This window comes from Rattus norvegicus, chromosome X, assembly GCF_036323735.1.
Source record: "Rattus norvegicus strain BN/NHsdMcwi chromosome X, GRCr8, whole genome shotgun sequence".
NCBI classification, from domain to species: Eukaryota; Metazoa; Chordata; class Mammalia; order Rodentia; family Muridae; genus Rattus; species Rattus norvegicus.
The window spans coordinates 82515292-82535018 of record NC_086039.1 but is presented as its reverse complement, the minus strand read 5'-3'; the positions used below and the strand labels follow the sequence as shown (position 1 = coordinate 82535018).

The following is a 19727-nucleotide window of genomic DNA, read 5'->3' as shown; positions in this document are numbered from 1 at the left end:
GCTTTGTGAAAAACCACCAAATTGGTTTTGTACTCCCACCGGGAGGAGAGGAATGTGGTATTAAGGCTGAAAACACACACACACACACACGCACACATCCATGTTTAAACAAAATAAAAACAAAAGGGCTCAAGAGGTAGCTTGGTGGGTAAAAATGTTTACCACTAAGTCTGACAACCTGACTTCGATTCCCAGGACCTACTCCTGCAAGTTGTCCTCCCAATTTCACGTGTGCCCCATGGCACATATTTTCCAGCCAAGAACCAGCCTCATGTTGGCGAGGGTTCTGAGAAAAGGAGTATCTGGAGCAGAGAAAGAACAACTTGAAGTCAAGTCAAATCCTATATCCGAGTTGAAGACCTGTGTTTGATTTGATGCAGCCTTTCTAGTCTGCTTTTCTTTTATGTTCCACTTTCTCTGGAGGTTTCTCTGTCTATATTCTGCTTACTTGCGATTATAAGATATTTCTCTGTCCATGTCCTGCTGCTTACTTGCTTGTGTGTGTGTGTGTGTGTGTGTGTGTGTGTGTGTGTGTGTGTGTATGTGTGTGCATGCATGCATGTGCGCTCTTTAACCAGTTCTCTCTTCTTATACTAAAAAAAAACTCTGGATAGATCATCTGCAGAACACAGATCTGGTCTTTTATTTTACATATCAATTCAGTCACTGACTCGAGGTTTCCTTTTGATTATCCTATGAATCAGCATCCCAGGACCCCAGCGCTTTGATTCTTTGGAGACAACAAGCATATGTTTTTGATCTTAACATTGCAAAAGAATTCAGAGATTGGTTTACTTTCGGTAAGCACAGATGATAAACTAGTTGGGTGGGACCTTGCCCTGGAACTACCATTTCTATCACACTTGGGCCTGGACTGGCTGTTTCCCAGGCTGACCTTGAACTCAGTAATCTGCCTGCCTTTGTAACTCCCTGTCTTTGTATTTTTCTGACAAGCTGGGTTATTTGTTCTTTTAGATTCATGAACAAGATTCCTTTTATTTCATATTGCATCCTTATATTTTTGCATAGTTGAGAAATTATACATTTTTGAACTCATATACTTAGAACTCTTTCCTATAGCTTTAAGGGATGTCCTGAAGGTCCCAGTGTTTTTGGTAAGATATAGCCACACCCTGGACTCACGCTGTTTATAGTCTTCTTGGAGTCATCAACATTAACCGGGCGGGCATTCCTCAGAAGGAAAAAGTCTTCCTCTGCTAGTAGGTCTAGAAAATAGAACATTATTACACAAACAAGCCATACACTCATAGCAGCTGTTGACACTTATGGAGACTTACACGAGGGCCCTGTCCTGGAGGCAGGAACCATGCCACTCTGTCCCTTCCAAGGTCACGCAGAGCTGGGTATTTTTCCCTACCCCCATATTAAAACAAGCAGTCATTTTCTTAAGTGATTGAGAACAGTTTTAATCGTGTTGCTTTTTTTTTTAAACTTAAAGCTCCCACTTTATTAAGGTTGATTTTCTGCTGTGAATAGTGCAGTAGTTCTCATTGGAACAGGAGATAGGTGGTCGCGAGCTTCCGTGTGGGTGCCCAGAACTGAACCTGGGTCTACTGCAAGAATAAGCACTCTGAACTGCTGAGCCATCTCTCCAGCTCTGAGTACAAGTATTGTTTTAAACACTAAGTTGGAACTGCTTTTCTCACTGAAATCCTCTTCAAACTCTGTGTGCTCAAAGAATGGCATTCAGATTTGCCAATTTGACTCCAACTACTCTTTTTGAAAAGATACTGTTTTATTGTAAAAACATTTAAAATAATATATATCCTCCTGACATTTTCTTTTTGCTCTGCCCTTTTCTCAGAAATTATTTATTGACTGAGTGGAACAAAATATGTAACATTGGCCACAAAGACATTGCTAACTATATTTGTAGCTTGGTATTTTAATAATTCTAAGCATAAAATAATGGACCCTTACATTTAACATTGGAGCAATCTATGGATTTCACAAACTTGTGGTGATATCTGGATGGAAGAATTAAGGAAATTCATAAAATAGTAGTTATTTTGGTTTTATGTAGTTTGGGCTCAGATCACATTCCGTATTGAAAACCATTTTGGCTTTGCATTGTCAGCAGTCTTGACTTCTGATTGTTCATTTTAGTCATAGAAATTTCCAAACACATATCTGCCTACCGACGGAATAGGTAATTTGGGTGAAATAGAGGAGAGTGATATTGTGTGCATTGCTGTTGGCATTTGGTGTAAAGAGGTATATATTTAGTGTGATATTAAATGAAAACTTGATGCTTCTAAACAATCCTCAAGGATGCTAAGGATATTTTCTTCCAGGTTATATTAGGAATTTTTATTTATAGCATTTAGGAATATTTATGAGTATATATAAGCACACATGTATGTATGTGTATGTACGTATAGTAGTATATAATATGTGTGTGTGCATGTGTGTAGTATCAATTAATGAAAAAAAGAGCCACAAATTTGAAAGAGTGCAATGAAGGGGGAAATGATTTAGTTATCATAATCTCAAAAGTAAATAATTAAAAGAAGAATATTTCCACCACAAATAGTCTTGCTAATAAGTAAATAATCCTATGAAATATTTCCACTGATAGAAGGAAAAAGAAGCACAGGAAATCTGACTTGTCTGAACTTGCACTGTAAGTGAACCAGTGAAACAAAGATTCAAGTCTAGGTCTCAGTGATCAAGATGGTACTGATTCCATTGCATTACCTATATTGCCCTTACAGCCTGTTCTCCAACTTAGGTCAGGTTGGAGGGAGTGAACAACTGCTGTTATTTGAATTAGAGATATGAAATTCCCATGTATTTGGCTTCTTTTGTCCTTTACATGGTATTTTCTAATATGACAATGATAAATATGTGAGGTTATAAGTATAAACATGGTACAAAGCAAAAACTGTCTACATATCATTCTAATATTATCATTATTATCTAGAAAAGTACTTTTAAACATAATAATTCTCTTTTGTAATATTTCTTTGCTTATCCACTTTTAAAACATTGATTATATTTCTTTAGCAAGGAAGTTATTTAGGTATGGCAAAAAAGTTTGGATCATTGTAAGAGACATTAAAATAATAGTTTCTATAGAAGAATATAGTATCGTGTAGTTATTTGAAACTCCTATTTCCCTGTATTCTAAAAAAAAGTGTGATTCTTTCTCTGGTTAAAACTTTATGATGGCTTGATTCCAATAATTGTTATTTAATGGCTATATTCTATACATTTGGTCAAAACTTATTTTTCCGAACCAGACATTATATACCCACAAAGTATCCAACACTGGAAAAATAGTTCTTTATGAAGGTGGTTGGTGCTTGTGTTTAATGTGGTTTTTAGCTGAGTGAAGACAGATCATATCAACTGCTTCCATGTGTGTATTACTTTAAAACTGCTTTTAAAATCCATTTTGTGTGTGTGTGTGTGTGTGTGTGTGTGTGTGTGTGTGTGTGTGTATGTGTGTGTACTTACTGGTTATATAAAGGGAGGACAGAGGATAGCAGCAGACACCTTTATAACCACCCTAGCCTCATGTTTTGTTTTTACATAAGCAAGTTAACTACCCCCCCCCTCTTTTAAATCTGATTCTTGATGAGCACTTTAAATGCTCATCAAAGAATGGGGCTTATCTATTTTGCCTTGTAAAAATGTAGAACAAACATGATTTTTCATGGTAGTGGTGGTATTGACTTGTTTGACTTGTATTAAACTTTCAAAATATGCTTTATCTGTATACTGATAATAGGACCTATTGACCTCTATTGAAATGATAAATCCGATGATGAAAATTGGGGAAGAGTCTTGAGCTTATAGCAAGACATTTTATTAATGTAGCAGAAAACCTGGTCTTTAGTATAACATTTGAGTTTGGCAATTTAGATTTTTTATTTATATTGTTGGTAGTAAATTATATCTCCTTTTAAGATAATCAGCTTTATGGTATGACTATATTTCATTCCAAAGCAATAATCTTTTCTTTCCAGTCTGCTATAGTGACCAACAAGCTAGATAGTTAAGTAACATAACTTTTAACTTAAAAAATGTATGCCATTCTTTCTTAGAGACTTTGTGGCTTTGGAGTTAGATCTGAGTTTAAATTTCAATTCCGGATCTTTTTAGCAGGAAGTTAACATCCGTGAGCAGTAGTGTCTTTGTTGTCTCACAGGTGCAGATTCTTATCTCTCTGTGTCTTTCTGAAGATCAGATAAGCTTGTGTGCTTAACTTGGTTCCTAGTAACAAAGCCACCCTGCTTTTTAAACAGTTGTCTATTTATGTTCATTTACAAATGAAAAGACTCCAAGGATTTGTCTTATTAAGAATTGTCTCTTCTACATAAACCAACTCAGTTTTTGATTGCATGTTTAGGCAATATCTATCATTAATACAAGATTTATAATTTTGAAAATTGTAAATTTTCTTTATTGAAAATACTTTTATTTAAAATTGCAGCAATAGTATGATTTGAACATATCTCTCTCTACATCTACATTCTAAGTGATATAGGTGTGTGTTTTTGTAGGTTTGCCTGAATCCATCATTGCAGCTGCATGTTCAAGGAGTGGCCAGAGGGTTCTGCATGTTGATTCGTAAGTTTTAATCCTGGTAGCATTTAACACACACACATATGTTTACGTATTTATGTATGTGCCATGTGAAATTTCATAACATAAAAGAAGTCCTGGAATTACTTTCATTTTCATCAGTAATTGTAAAACATAAAATACAAGGTTTCTTAGTCTATTCTTTGATGAAATAAGGATATTTGTCCTTTAAGAGTAAACTAAATGAATTTTAAAATCTTTTCTCAGGAATGAGCTTGTTTTTAAAATAAGTAATACTTTAATAGGCTTGAAAACCTCACATGTGCCTTTTCTTATATAAATATGTATGTGTCTAGGAGTATATACCACATTTATTTGGTATTGTATTTTAGACTTCATGTTTTTTTTAATAAACTTTAGCCAGTAGATTTGAATTCATGATTTTCTTAAAGGGTATCAACGTTCGAACTTAAAAGTCTTAATTAGGAAAATATATAGATAGTTTTCTCTTAAATGCATGAATACAATGGAAGTAAAAGGAAAACTTATATATAACTTAAATCTTAATTCCTTTGCTCCTTGAAAGCAGCCCTTAAGTGTGCCAAGTATGCATTTACTCATTTTCAATAGAGGCTTGATGACTCAGAAGACAGAATAAGTAAAGGAACTACAGTGTTTTCCAGAATCCTAGAAAACAAAATAGCACTAGATATAGTGTATGGTGGTTTCCCATTCATTCTTTCATTCATACTGTAAAAAGTAGCATTCATTAATATACTTAACATTTCATAAATTTATTTATTTTTAAGTAGTCACATGAATATGATTTTTGTTTGCATTTTCATATATGTATGTCATTATACCTTGCCAATTTTCCTTCTTGGATCCATTAATCTGCCTTTTCTGACCTCTTCCCTTCAGTGACCCCCTTTCTGTGTTCATGTCCCATCTTTTTAGCTATCTTCTTTACCCATTCTGATGCCTCCCTTCGGATCATTTCTTTTCCTCTTATGCATTCCTTTCTAGTTTATGACGTTCTGTCTCTCTGTATCTCTTTCTCTCCACAGACCATCTTCGTTCTGAAATTGTGTGCTGGTTAGTTTTGGTCAATTTTAATATTCATAAGAGTTATCTAGAGAGAGGAAACATCAATTGAGAAAATGCCCATATCAGGGCAAGTCTTCGAGGCTTGATTAATAATTGAAGTGCTAGCTTTCAGCAGTTAGTTTGGGTTGTATAATATGGAGAGCAAGCAAGCAATGGGGAGCAAGCCAGTAAGCAGTATTCATTCCTACAATGGTCTCTGCTCCAGTTTCTGTCTTCAGGTTCCTGCCCTCATCTCCTTAGTGAGAGACAGGAAGTACACTTTAAAATGAAATAGACTCTTTCATTCCCAAGATGGTTTTGTTCTCGCAATACAAAGTAAACTAAAACAAATTTATTTGCCCATTTTGGGTTGTTTTTGCTTTCATGTGAAATTTTGTATGTTTTTAAAATATATTCTTCAGAATGTAGTTGAGACTTCCATGTGAAATGTATTTTATTACATGTCACTTTCAGTAATTAATATAGCTATTTTTACAGTATGAATTTTGCCATTCCATGTGCATGGGATGTCTTTTCACCCTTTCAACTTTTTCTGTTAAAACATATATTTATATTTAATTCTTTGAGATAATGTTTCATAGCGCAGGTTAAGCTTCTGATTTTCTTCCTTTTTCTATCCAAAGGCTGGGATTAGCAGATAGGAGCCATCTGACACCCACTTTTAAATTGTAGTTTTCAGGTTAAATCCTTGTGATCTTTCACCTCTTTTTAAAAGTCATTTCTATCCCGGTGGCGGTGGGTCATACCTTTAATCCTAGCATTTGGGAGCTAGAGGCAGACAGATCTCTGTGCTTTTGAGACCAGCCTGGCCTACAGAGTGAGTTCCAGGACAGCCACGGCTATACAAAGAAACCCTGTCTCAAAAAACAAAACAAAAAAGTTATATTCCTAAGTATTTTATTCTGTTTTGAAGCTATCATGAAGGATGTTTTTGCCTCTAATTTCTTCCTCTACAAGTCTGTCATTGCAGTATAGAAAGACTGATGGCTTTCAGATGTTGATTTTTATATCTTATTTTACTGTAAGTGCTCATTGACTCTGAGAGGTTTTGCTGCAGTCTTTTGATCCTTTAAATATAGGATCATATTATCATGAAATAGGGATAATTTGGCATTTTCCTAATTTGGGTCCATTTCATTTCGTGCTTTTATTGATATAGCTAAGATTTTGAGCTCTGTATTGATAAGAGTGCAAAAAGGATGTACCATTTTCTCGTTCCAGATTTTAGAGAACATGACATTTTTCCACTTAGTATATAATATTGTCTCTAGGTTTCTTTTATGTTGAGTTGTGTTTCCAGTAGTTACAGTTTTATCAAAGCTTTCATCATGAAAGGATGCTAAAGTTTGTCAAATCTCTATTCCCAATGTACTGAAACTGTCCTGTGGTTTTTGGCCTTATGTTTGTTTTATACAGTACATTTATTGATTTGTCTATGTTGATCCTGTTTTACATTTCTGGGATGAAAGCAGCTTGGTCATGGTATAATAACTTTTTACTTTATTGTTCTTAATTTTGGTTTACATGTAATTTTTCATAGGTTATTTTATATAATTACATTTCCAGTTTGCCCTCCACAAATCTTCTGTCTTCTCTCCCTCCACCCACTCCCGTTTTAGCGTCCCAGCATTCCTCTATGTTTGGGCATCTAGCCTCCACAGGACCTCCACAGGACCAAGGGCCTCCCCTCCCATTGATGTCAGATAAGGCCATCTTCTGCTACACATGCTGCTGAAGCTATGGATCCCCCATGTGTACGCTGTGATTGGGGGTTTACTCCCTGGGAGCTTTGGGAGAGTTTGGTGGGTTGATATTTTTGTACTTCCTATGGGGGTTACAAACCCTTCAGCTCCTTCAGTCCTTGCCCTAACTTCTCCATTGGAGTCCCTGCACTCAGTACTATATTTGGCTGCATACATTCACATCTGTATTGGTCAGGCTCTGGCAGAGCCTCTCAGGAAATAGCTATACTAGGATCCTGTCAGCAAGCACTTCTTAACATCAGTAATAGTGTCTGGGTTTGGTGTTTGATATGGGAGAGATCTCCAGGTGGGTAAGTCTAGATGGCCTTTCCTTCAGTCTCTGCTCTACTCTTTGTGGGCAGACCTATCCCTCAAATACGGGCCATGCCATACCTCTGGATATGATCTCCACAGGTTTTCCCTCCCATTGTTAGGCACTTCAGCTAATCTCATCCCTGTTGTGTCCTGGGAGCCTCTTCCTTTCCTGTCATCTGGGACTTTCATGTGGCAACCCCTAGTCCCCACTCCCCCTGCTACACACCTCCTTTCAAATTCCTGACCCTTTGTACTTCATCTCCTCTTCCCTTATACCAACCTGGCCCCCTTTTCCCTCACCCTTCTCCTTCCCTCCCAGATCCTTCTCTCCCTCTACCTCCTAAGATTGCTTCTGGCTATGATAAATAAGGCTGCTATGAACACAGTGGAGCATATGTTTTTGTTGAATGTTAGAGCATCTTTTGGGTATATGCCCAGGAGAGGTATAGCTGGGTCCTCAGATAGTGCAATATCCATTTTCTGAGGGACCTTCAGACTGATTTCCAGAATGGTTGTACCAGTCTGCAATCCCACCAACAATGGAGGAGTGTTCCTCTTTCTCCACATCCTCACCAGCATCTGCTGTCACCTGAATTTTTGATCTTAGCCATTCTCACTGGTGTGAGGTGAAATCTCAGGGTTGTTTTGATTTGCATTTCCCTTATGACTAAAGATGTTGAACATTTCTTTAGGTGTTTCTCAGCCATTCGATATTCCTCAGCTGAGAATTCTTTGTTAAGCTCTGTACCCCATTTTTAATAGGGTTATTTGGTTCTCTGGAGTCTATCTTCTTGAGTTCTTTGTATATATTGGATATTAGCCCTTTATCAGATGTAGGATTGTTAAAGATCTTTTCCCAATCAGTTGGTTGCTGTTTTGTCCTAACCACAGTGTCCTTTGCCTTACAGAAGCTTTGCAGTTTTATGAGATCCCATTTGTTGATTCTTGATCTTAGAGCGTAAGCCATTGGTGTTTTGTTCAGGAAATTTTTTCCAGTGCCCATGTGTTCCAGATGCTTCCCTAGTTTTTCTTCTATTAGTTTGAGTGTGTCTGCTTTGATGTGGAGGTCCTTGATCCACTTGGACTTAAGCTTTGTACAGGGTGATAAGCATGGATCGATCTGCATTCTTCTACATGTTGCCCTCCAGTTGAACCAGCACCATTTGCTGAAAATGCTATCTTTTTTCCATTGGATGGTTTTGGCTCCTTTGTCAAAGATCAAGTGACCATAGGTGTGTGGGTTCATTTCTGGGTCTTCAATTCTATTCCATTGGTCTATCTGCCTGTCTCTGTTCCAATACCATACAGTTTTTATGACTATTGCTCTGTAATACAGCTTGAGTTCCGGGATGGTGATTTCCCCAGAAGTTTTTTTATTGTTGAGTATAGTTTTCGCTATCCTGAGCTTTTTGGTATTCCAAATGAATTTGCAAATTGCTTTTCTAAATCTATGAAGAATTGAGTTGGAATTTTGATCTGAAGTTCTTTTTCTCTGTTGTGTCTTTGTGCGGTTTAGGTATAAGCGTAATTGTGGCTTTATAGAAGGGATTGGGTAGTGCTCCTTTGTGGAATAGTTTGGACAGTATTGGTATTACGTCTTTTATGAAGGTCTGATAGAAATCTGCACTAAATCCATCTGGTCCTGGGATTTTTTTGGTTGGAAGACTTTTAATAAATCCTTCTATTTCTTTTTTTTTTTTTTTTCAGAGCTGGGGACCGAACCCAGGGACTGGTGCTTGCTAGGCAAGTGCTCTACCACTGAGCTAAATTCCCAACCGCAATCCTTCTATTTCTTTAGGAATTATGAGAATGTTTAGATGGTTTGTCTGTTCCTGATTTGACTTTGGTACCTGGTTTCTGTCTAGAAAATTGTCCATTTCATGCAGATTTTCCAGTATTGTTGAATATAGTCTTTTGTAGTAGGATCTGATTTTCTTTTTAGAATTTCCTCAGATTATGTTGTTAGTATGTCTCTCATTTTATTTCTGATTTTGTTAATTTCGATACATTTTCTGTGCCCTCTGGTTAGTCTGGCTAAGGGTTTATTTATCTTGTTGATTTTCTCAAAGAACCAGCTTTTGGTTCTGTTGATTCTTTGCATAGTCCTTTTTGTTTCTACTTGGTTGATTTCAGCTCTGAGTTTGATTATTTCCTGCCTTCTATTCCTTCTGGGTGTATTTCTGTTCTAGAGCTTTTAGGTGTGCTGTCAAGCTGCTGATATATGCTCTCTCCTGTTTCTTTATGCAGGCACTCAGAGGTATGAGTTTTCCTCTTAGCACTGCTTTCACTGTTTCCCATACGTTTGGGTATACTGTGCCTTCATTTTCATTAAATTCTAAGAAGTCGTTAATTTCTTTATTTCTTCCTTGACCAAGTTGTCATTGAGTATAGTGTTGTTCAACTTCCATGTATACTTGGGCTTTCTGTTGTTTTTGTTTTTAATGAAGAACAGCCTTAGTCCGTGGTGATCTAATTGAATGCATGGGATTATTTCAATCTTCTTGTATCTGTTGAGGCCTGTTTTGTGACTGATTATGTGGTCAATTTTGGAGAAGGTACTTTGAGGTTCTGAGTTGAAGTTATATTCTTTTGTTTTAGGATAGAATGTTCTACAAATATCTGTTAAGTCTATTTGGTTCATGACTTCTCTTAGTCTGTCTATGTCTCTGTTTAATTTCTGTTTCCATGATCTGTCCATTGATGAGAGTGGGGTGTTGAAATCTACTATTATTGTGTGAGGTACAATGTGTGCTTTGAGCTTTAGTAAGGTTTCTTTTATGAATGTAGGTGCCCTTCATTTGGAGCATAGATATTCAGGATTCTTCATCTTTGTGGAATTTTCCTTCGATGAATATGAAGGGTCCTTTCTTATCTTTTTTTTTTTTGATAACCTTTGGTTGAAAGTCGATTTTATTGGATATTAGAAAGGCTACTCCAGCTTGTTTCTTGGGACCCTTTCATTTTAACTCTCAGGTAGTGTCTATCTTTGTCACCAAGGTGTGTTTCCTTTACTCAGCAAAAATGTGGGGTCCTCTTTCAGTATCCAGTCTGTTAGTCTATGTCTTTTTTTGGGGAATTGAATCCATTGATGTTAAGAGATATTAAGGAATAGTGATTGTTGATTCCTGCTATTTTTTTTGTTAGACGTGGAATTCTGTTTTTGTGGCTCTCTTCTTTTGGGTTCCTTGCAAGGAGATTTCTTTCTTGGCTTTTCTATGGTGTATTTTCCCTCCGTGTGTTGGAATTTTCCATCCATTATCTTTTGTATTGCTGGATTTGTGAAAAGATATTGTATAAATTTTGTTTTTTCATGGAATATCTTGGTTTCTTCATCTACCTTAATTGATAGTTTACTGGATATAATAGCCTGGGCTGGCTTTTGCATTCTCTTAGGGTCTGTATGACATCTGCCCAGGTTCTTCTGACTCTCATAGTCTCTGCTGAGAAGTCTGGTATAATTCTGATATGTGTGCTTTATATGTTACTTGACCTTTTTCCCTTACTACTTTTAATATTCTTTCTTTCTTTTGTGCATTTGGTGTTTTGACTATTATGTGACAGGAGGAATTTCTTTTCTGGTCTAATCTATTTGAAGTTCTGTAGGCTTCTTGTATGTTTATGGGCATTTCTTTCTTTAGGTTAGGGAAGTTTTCTATAATTTTGTTGATGATATTTATTGACCCTTTATTTTTGGTTCTTTTTTTTTTTTTTTTTTTTGGTTCTTTTTTTTTTTTTTTTTTTCGGAGCTGGGGATCGAACCCAGGGCCTTGCGCTTCCTAGGCAAGCGCTCTACCACTGAGCTAAATCCCCAACCCCCTTATTGACCCTTTAATTTGGGAGTCTTTGCTCTCTTCTATACCTATTATCCCTAATTTGATCTTGTCATTGTGTCCTGAATATCCTGGATGTTTCGGGTTAGGAGCTTTTTGTGTTTTACATCAACTTTGACAGTTGTGTTGATGCTTTTCTATGTATCCTCTGCCCCTGAGATTCTTCTATCTCTTGTATTCGGTTGGTGATGATTGCTTCTATGACTCCTGATCTCTTTCGTACGTTTTCTATCTCCATAGTTGTTTCACTTTGTGCTTTCTTTTTTGCTTCTATTTCCATTTTTAAATCCTGGATGGTTTTGTTCAATTCCTTCACCTGTTGGATTGTGTTTCCCTGTAATTTTTTACGGGATTTTTTTCTGTCGCCTCTCTAAGGGCTTCTACTCATTTTTACCTGTGTTGTTCTGTAATTCTTCAAGAGAGTTATTTATGTCCTTCTTTTTTCTTTTTTTTTTTTTTTTTGGATTTTTTTTTTTTATTAACTTGAGTATTTCTTATATACATTTCGAGTGTTATTCCCTTTCCCGGTTTCCTGGCAAACATCCCCCTCCCCCCTCCCCTTCCTTATGGGTGTTCCCCTCCCAACCCTACCCCCATTGCCGCCCTTCCCCCCACAGTCTAGTTCACTGGGGGTTCAGTCTTAGCAGGACCCAGGGCTTCCCCTTCCACTGGTGCTCTTACTAGGATATTCATTGCTACCTATGGGGTCAGAGTCCAGGGTCAGTCCATGTATAGTCTTTAGGTAGTGGCTTAGTCCCTGGAAGCTCTGGTTGCTTGGCATTGTTGTTCTTTTGGGGTCTCGACCCCTTTAAGCTCTTCCAGTTTTTTTCTGATTCCTTCAACGGGGGTCCTATTCTCAGTTCAGTTGCAAATTGTTCTGTCTAACTCTTTGAAGAATTGGATTGGTATTTTGATGGGGATTGCATTGAATCTGTAGATTGCTTTTGGTAAAATGGCCATTTTTACTATATTAATCCTGCCAATCCATGAGCATGGGAGATCTTTCCATCTTCTGAGGTCTTCTTCAATTTCTTTCCTCAGTGTCTTGAAGTTCTTATTGTACAGATCTTTTACTTGCTTGGTTAAAGTCACACCGAGGTACTTTATATTATTTGGGTCTATTATGAAGGGTGTCGTTTCCCTAATTTCTTTCTCGGCTTGTTTCTCTTTTGTATAGAGGAAGGCAACTGATTTATTTGGGTTAATTTTATACCCAGCCACTTTGCTGAAGTTGTTTATCAGCTTTAGTAGTTCTCTGGTGGAACTTTTGGGATCACTTAAATATACTATCATGTCATCTGCAAATAGTGATATTTTGACCTCTTCTTTTCCGATCTGTATCCCCTTGATCTCCTTTTGTTGTCTGATTGCTCTGGCTAGAACTTCAAGAACTATATTGAATAAGTAGGGAGAGAGTGGGCAGCCTTGTCTAGTCCCTGATTTTAGTGGGATTGCTTCAAGTTTCTCTCCATTTAGTTTAATGTTAGCAACTGGTTTGCTGTATATGGCTTTTACTATGTTTAGGTATGGGCCTTGAATTCCTATTCTTTCCAGGACTTTTATCATGAAGGGGTGTTGAATTTTGTCAAATGCTTTCTCAGCATCTAATGAAATGATCATGTGGTTCTGTTCTTTCAGTTTGTTTACATAATGGATCACGTTGATGGTTTTCCATATATTAAACCATCCCTGCATGCCTGGGATGAAGCCTACTTGATCATGGTGGATGATTGTTTTGATGTGCTCTTGAATTCGGTTTGCCAGAATTTTATTGAGTATTTTTGCGTCGATATTCATAAGGGAAATTGGTCTGAAGTTCTCTTTCTTTGTTGTGTCTTTGTGTGGTTTAGGTATAAGAGTAATTGTGGCTTCATAGAAGGAATTCGGTAGGGCTCCATCTGTTTCAATTTTGTGGAATAGTTTGGATAATATTGGTATGAGGTCTTCTATGAAGGTTTGATAGAATTCTGCACTAAACCCGTCTGGACCTGGGCTCTTTTTGGTTGGGAGACCTTTAATGACTGCTTCTATTTCCTTAGGAGTTATGGGGTTGTTTAACTGGTTTATCTGTTCCTGATTTAACTTCTATACCTGGTATCTGTCTAGGAAATTGTCCATTTCCTGAAGATTTTCAAGTTTTGTTGAATATAGGTTTTTATAGTAAGATCTGATGATTTTTTGAATTTCCTCTGAATCTGTAGTTATGTCTCCCTTTTCATTTCTGATTTTGTTAATTTGGACGCACTCTCTGTGTCCTCTCGTTAGTCTGGCTAAGGGTTTATCTATCTTGTTGATTTTCTCAAAGAACCAACTTTTGGTTCTGTTGATTCTTTCTATGGTCCTTTTTGTTTCTACTTGGTTGATTTCAGCTCTGAGTTTGATTATTTCCTGCCTTCTACTCTTCCTGGGTGTATTTGCTTCTTTTTGTTCTAGAGCTTTTAGGTGTGCTGTCAAGCTGCTGACATATGCTCTTTCCTGTTTCTTTCTGCAGGCACTCAGCGCTATGAGTTTTCCTCTTAGCACAGCTTTCATTGTGTCCCATAAGTTTGGGTATGTTGTACCTTCATTTTCATTAAATTCTAAAAAGTTTTTAATTTCTTTCTTTATTTCTTCCTTGACCAGGTTATCATTGAGTAGAGCATTGTTCAATTTCCACGTATATGTGGGCATTCTTCCCTTATTGTTATTGAAGACCAGTTTTAGGCCGTGGTGGTCCGATAGCATGCATGGGATTATTTCTATCTTTCTGTACCTGTTGAGGCCCGTTTTTTGACCAATTATATGGTCAATTTTGGAGAAAGTACCATGAGGAGCTGAGAAGAAGGTATATCCTTTTGCTTTAGGATAGAATGTTCTATAAATATCCGTTAAGTCCATTTGGCTCATGACTTCTCTTAGTCTGTCGACATCACTGTTTAATTTCTGTTTCCATGATCTGTCCATTGATGAGAGTAGGGTGTTGAAATCTCCCACTATTATTGTGTGAGGTGCAATGTGTGTTTTGAGCTTTAGTAAGGTTTCTTTTACGTATGTAGGTGCCCTTGTATTTGGGGCATAGATATTTAGGATTGAGAGTTCATCTTGGTGGATTTTTCCTTTGATGAATATGAAGTGTCCTTCCTTATCTTTTTTGATGACTTTTAGTTGAAAATTGATTTTATTTGATATTAGAATGGCTACTCCAGCTTGCTTCTTCTGACCATTTGCTTGGAAAGTTGTTTTCCAGCCTTTCACTCTGAGGTAGTGTCTGTCTTTGTCTCTGAGGTGTGGTTCCTGTAGGCAGCAGAATGCAGGGTCCTCCTTGCGTATCCAGTTTGTTAATCTATTTCTTTTTATTGGGGAGTTGAGGCCATTGATGTTGAGAGATATTAAGGAATAGTGATTATTGCTTCCCGTTATATTCATATTTGGCTGTGACGTTATGTTTGTGTGCTTTCACTCTCTTTGTTTTGTTGCCAAGACGATTAGTTTCTTGCTTCTTCTAGGGTATAGCTTGCCTCCTTATGTTGGGCTTTACCATTTATTATCCGCTGTAGTGCTGGATTTGTAGAAAGATATTGTGTAAATTTGGTTTTGTCATGGAATATCTTGGTTTCTCCATCTATGTTAATTGAGAGTTTTGCTGGATACAGTAACCTGGGCTGGCATTTGTGTTCTCTTAGGGTCTGTATGACATCAGTCCAGGATCTTCTGGCCTTCATAGTTTCTGGCGAGAAGTCTGGTGTGATTCTGATAGGTCTGCCTTTATATGTTACTTGACCTTTTTCCCTTACTGCTTTTAATATTCTTTCTTTATTTTGTGCGTTTGGTGTTTTGACAATTATGTGACGGGAGGTGTTTCTTTTCTGGTCCAATCTATTTGGAGTTCTGTAGGCTTCTTGTATGTCTATGGGTATCTCTTTTTTTAGGTTAGGGAAGTTTTCTTCTATGATTTTGTTGAAGATATTTACTGGTCCTTTGAGCTGGGAGTCTTCACTCTCTTCTATACCTATTATCCTTAGGTTTGATCTTCTCATTGAGTCCTGGATTTCCTGTATGTTTTGGACCAGTAGCTTTTTCTGCTTTACATTATCTTTGACAGTTGAGTCAATGATTTCTATGGAATCTTCTGCTCCTGAGACTCTCTCTTCCATCTCTTGTATTCTGTTGGTGAAGCTTGTATCTACAGCTCCTTGTCTCTTCTTTTGGTTTTCTATATCCAGGGTTGTTTCCATGTGTTCTTTCTTGATTGCTTCTATTTCCATTTTTAATTCCTTCAACTGTTTGATTGTGTTTTCCTGGAATTCTTTCAGGGATTTTTGCGATTCCTCTCTGTAGGCTTCTACTTGTTTATTAATGTTTTCCTATGTTTCCCTAAGGGAGTTCTTCACGTCTTTCTTGAAGTCCTCCAGCATCATGATCAAATATGATTTTGAAACTAGATCTTGCTTTTCTGGTGTGTTTGGATATTCCATGTTTGTTTTGGTGGGAGAATTGGGCTCCGATGATGCCATGTCTTGGTTTCTGTTGCTTGTGTTCCTGCGCTTGCCTCTCGCCATCAGATTATCTCTAGTGTTACTTTGTTCTGCTATTTCTGACAGTGGCTAGACTGTCCTATAAGCCTGTGTGTCAGGAGTGCTGTAGACCTGTTTTCCTCTCTTTCAGTCAGTTATGGGGACAGAGTGTTCTGCTTTCCGGCGTGTAGGTTTTCCTCTCTACAGGTCTTCAGCTGTTCCTGTGGTCCTATGTTTTGAGTTCACCAGGCAGCTTTCTTGCAGCAGAAAAGTTGGTCTTACCTGTGGTCCTGAGGCTCAAGTTCGTTCGCGGGGTGCTGCCCACGGGCTCTTTGCAGCGGCAGCAACCAGGAAGACCTGTGCCGCCCCTTCCGGGAGCTTATGCAGCCTCAGGAGTGCCCACCTGACCAGGAGGTGAGGTCTCTTTCCCACGGGGTCTGGGAGCAGAGAGCTGCTGCGGGCCAGGATCCGCGGGTGTGGGACTTCTGGTAAACACAGAACGTGCCCGGTCCTAGAGGAATTCTGCCTCTGTGTGTCCCGATTTCACCAGGCAGCCTTCTTGCAACAGACAAGTTGGTCTTACCTGTGGTCCCGAGGCTCAAGTTTGCTTGCGGGGTGCTGCCCACGTGCTCTCTGCGGCGGCAGCAACCAGGAAGACCTGTGCCGCCCCTTCCGGGAGCTTCAGTGCACCAGGGTTCCAGATGGTCTTTGGCTTTTTCCTCTGGCGTCCGAGATGTGTGTGCAGGGAGCAGTCTCTTCTGGTTTCCCAGGCTTGTCTGCCTCTCTGAAGGTTTAGCTCTCCCTCCCACGGGATTTGGGTGCAGAGAACTGTTTATCCGGTCTGTTTCCTTCAGGTTCCGGCGGTGTCTCAGGCAGGGGTCCTGCCGCTCCTGGGCCCTCCCCCACGGGAGCCCAGAGGCCTTATACAGTTTCCTCTTGGGCCAGGGATGTGGGCAGGGGTGGGCAGTGTTGGTGGTCTCTTCTGCTCTGCAGCCTCAGGAGTGCCCACCTGACCAGGCGGTTGGGTCTCTCTCCCACGGTGTCTGTATTTATGTCCTTCTAAAGTCCCCTGTCACCATCATGAGATGAGATTTTAAATCCAAATCTTGCTTTTCCGGTGTGTTGATATAGCCACTGTTTGCTTTACTGGGAGAACTGGGCTCTGATGATGCCAAGTAGTCTTGGTTTCTGTTGCTTAGGTTACTGTGCTTGCCTTTGTCCATCAGGTTGTCTCTGGTGTTAGCTTATCTTGCTGTCTCTGACAGTGGCTTGACCTTCCTGTAAGCCTGTTTGTTAGCACTCCTGTAGTCCTGTTTTCTTTCAGCCTAATCTGGCTACAGAGAGCAGTGGGACTGGGTCAGCTCTGGTTGCAGTGAGAAACTTGAAGGTTTCTGTCCCAGACTGCTCTTGTTCTTTTCTGTCCTGAGGCCTCCATGGGGTTCGCTTGGAGAGGAAGAGTTGGTCTTACCTCTGCTGTCAGGTGTGTCAGTGCTCCTGGCGACTGGCTTTCAGCTCTGGGCATAGAGAGAAACTCGGAGGGTCCTGTCCACCTCCCAACGCCCCCGCCCCAACTGGTCATAGGTTCCTGTATCTAGAGGGCACTAGGCAGGTTCCCCTTGGGTCAGGAATGTGATTAGAAGTGGAAGTCTCACCTGAACTCTCAGGATGTCTGCACTTCTGAGGGTTCAGCTCTCTCCCCAATGGGATTTGGGTACAAAATACCTACTTTTATTGGGAACCAGTTTTTTTTCTAACTCCTTGATTTAAATACTTAAATTTATTTTACGCCATGTTTTTTCCTTAGTAGAATCAGATACCAATGTAGATTTCTATCCATATCCATAGTAACTGTGTACATAAATTCTAAATGCTGTCTAATACTTGTTATGAGCTTTCTCTATATTGATTACTTAGAGGTGTGTTTTAAGAAATACATATTTTGTTCAGTGTGTTGAGGTAGTGTTTATTATAATCTTCAGGACTAAAGATCAAAGAAAAGTAAAGGTAATAGTGCATCTTTCTGTTTTTTCTTTCTTCTCTGTATCCCACCAGTCTCACCTTTCAGAAGCAGTTACCATTACCTTTTATTTATTTGATCTTTGTTCTGTTTTCAATTGAGACAGCATCTTGCTATGTGGCTCACACAGGCCTCAAACTTGGATTTTACTCCCTTCATCTTGTAGAGTGCTAGGATTTCAGATATATGCCATTCTCTCTGGCTTACTGCTTTTACCTTTTCTGTGTCCTTATGCGGATTATCTTTTAAATGAACTTTATTGACTAAAACTGGATTTATTTATGCATGGTGATTATAGACTGCTAATCTTGTTTTGGAGGTAAATTTGGGATGTTGCCTCTTTTCAGACAGCATGATTTCTAGCATCTCATTATGTTGTATGTTTCCAGTATTTTGTTTTAAAAAAATCTTAAAATCTTTAAATCTTTAGTAATTGTGATTGAATGATAATGGTTCTCTTAGGCTCATCTGTTTCAATGCTTAGTGCTCAGATAGTTAAATTGTTTGGGAATGGCTGGGAGATGTGGCTTTGTTGGAGTAAGGGTAGTCCTGGAGGAGGTATGTTACTGGGGCTGGACTTTTATGCTTCTAAAGTTCACACCAGGCCCAGTGATAATCTTTGCCTGCCTGCCTGCCTGCATGCCTGCCTGCCTGCCTGCCTGCCTGCCTGCCTCTCTGTAGATCAGGATGTTAGCTCTAGCCCCATGCCTGTTTGCCTGTCATTATGCTTCCTGCCTTGATGATCATGAACTAACTGTTTGAAACTATAAACCAGCCTCAATTAAATGATTTCTTTTATAAGTGTTGCCTTAGTCACGGTGTTTCTTCACAGCAATTGAAGAGTGACTAAGAGATTATTCTTTGTTATGTGTGTGTAATCACTTGTTTAAACATTTACTTAGTGATGGGCATCTGAGCTGATTCCAGAGATGAGATAAAATTTGTATGTGAGGGTTGGGGATTTGGCTCAGTGGAAGAGCGCTTGCCTAGTAAGCGCAAGGCCCTGGGTTCGGTCCCCAGCTCCGGAAAAAAGAAAAGAAAAAAAATTTGTATGTGAACACACAGGCACTCATGCACTCACGCACTCATGCATTCATGCACTCATGCATGTGCATGTGCACGCGCACGCATGCTCTCTCTCTCACACACACACAGAAAGAGAGAGAGAGAGAGAGAGAGAGAGAGAGAGAGAGAGAGAGAGAGAAAGAGAATGTGAATGAGTTCTTTTCTCAGGATTTCCATTCTGGATCATATGTTAATTTCATATTTAGCTTTCTTAAAATATTGAGAAACTATTTTAGAGTTTTTTCCTCACAATGAATGAGTGATTCAATTTGTGTCTTTGGTTGAATTTGGTGTTATGTCTGGTTTTTCAATTTCATTGATTCTGATTGTTGTATACTGACAACTTATCATAGCTTTAATTTATATTTCCATAATGGCTAATGATCAGATCAGATTTGGGGGATTGCTTTGATATGTACACCAAACTACTGTGGGTAATACCATTCCCTGGGCAGGTTGTTCTGGGTTATGTAAGAAAGCCTAGCTAAGCATGGGTCTGTGGTTGAGTCAACAAGCTGCATTCCTCTATAGTTTGTTCTGTACTGCCTTGTCTGTGAGTGACTTTGCTATTACTAGGTAATGCATGTATTCATAAACTAGCCTGCCT

General features: G+C 38.7%; 1 protein-coding gene across 3 annotated transcripts in view; it reads left to right on the top strand.

The window, feature by feature from the left end:
- Window positions 1–19727, top strand: part of Chm (CHM Rab escort protein) — a 158787-nt gene that overhangs the window by 19231 nt on the left and 119829 nt on the right. For all 3 annotated transcript variants that reach the window (XR_005497922.1, XM_039099489.2, NM_017067.1), the window contains 1 exon segment: window positions 4530–4596. Coding sequence is in view for 1 of the 3 variants with exons in the window: in NM_017067.1 (NP_058763.1) it covers window positions 4530–4596 (67 nt within the window). In the remaining 2 variants the exon portion in view is untranslated.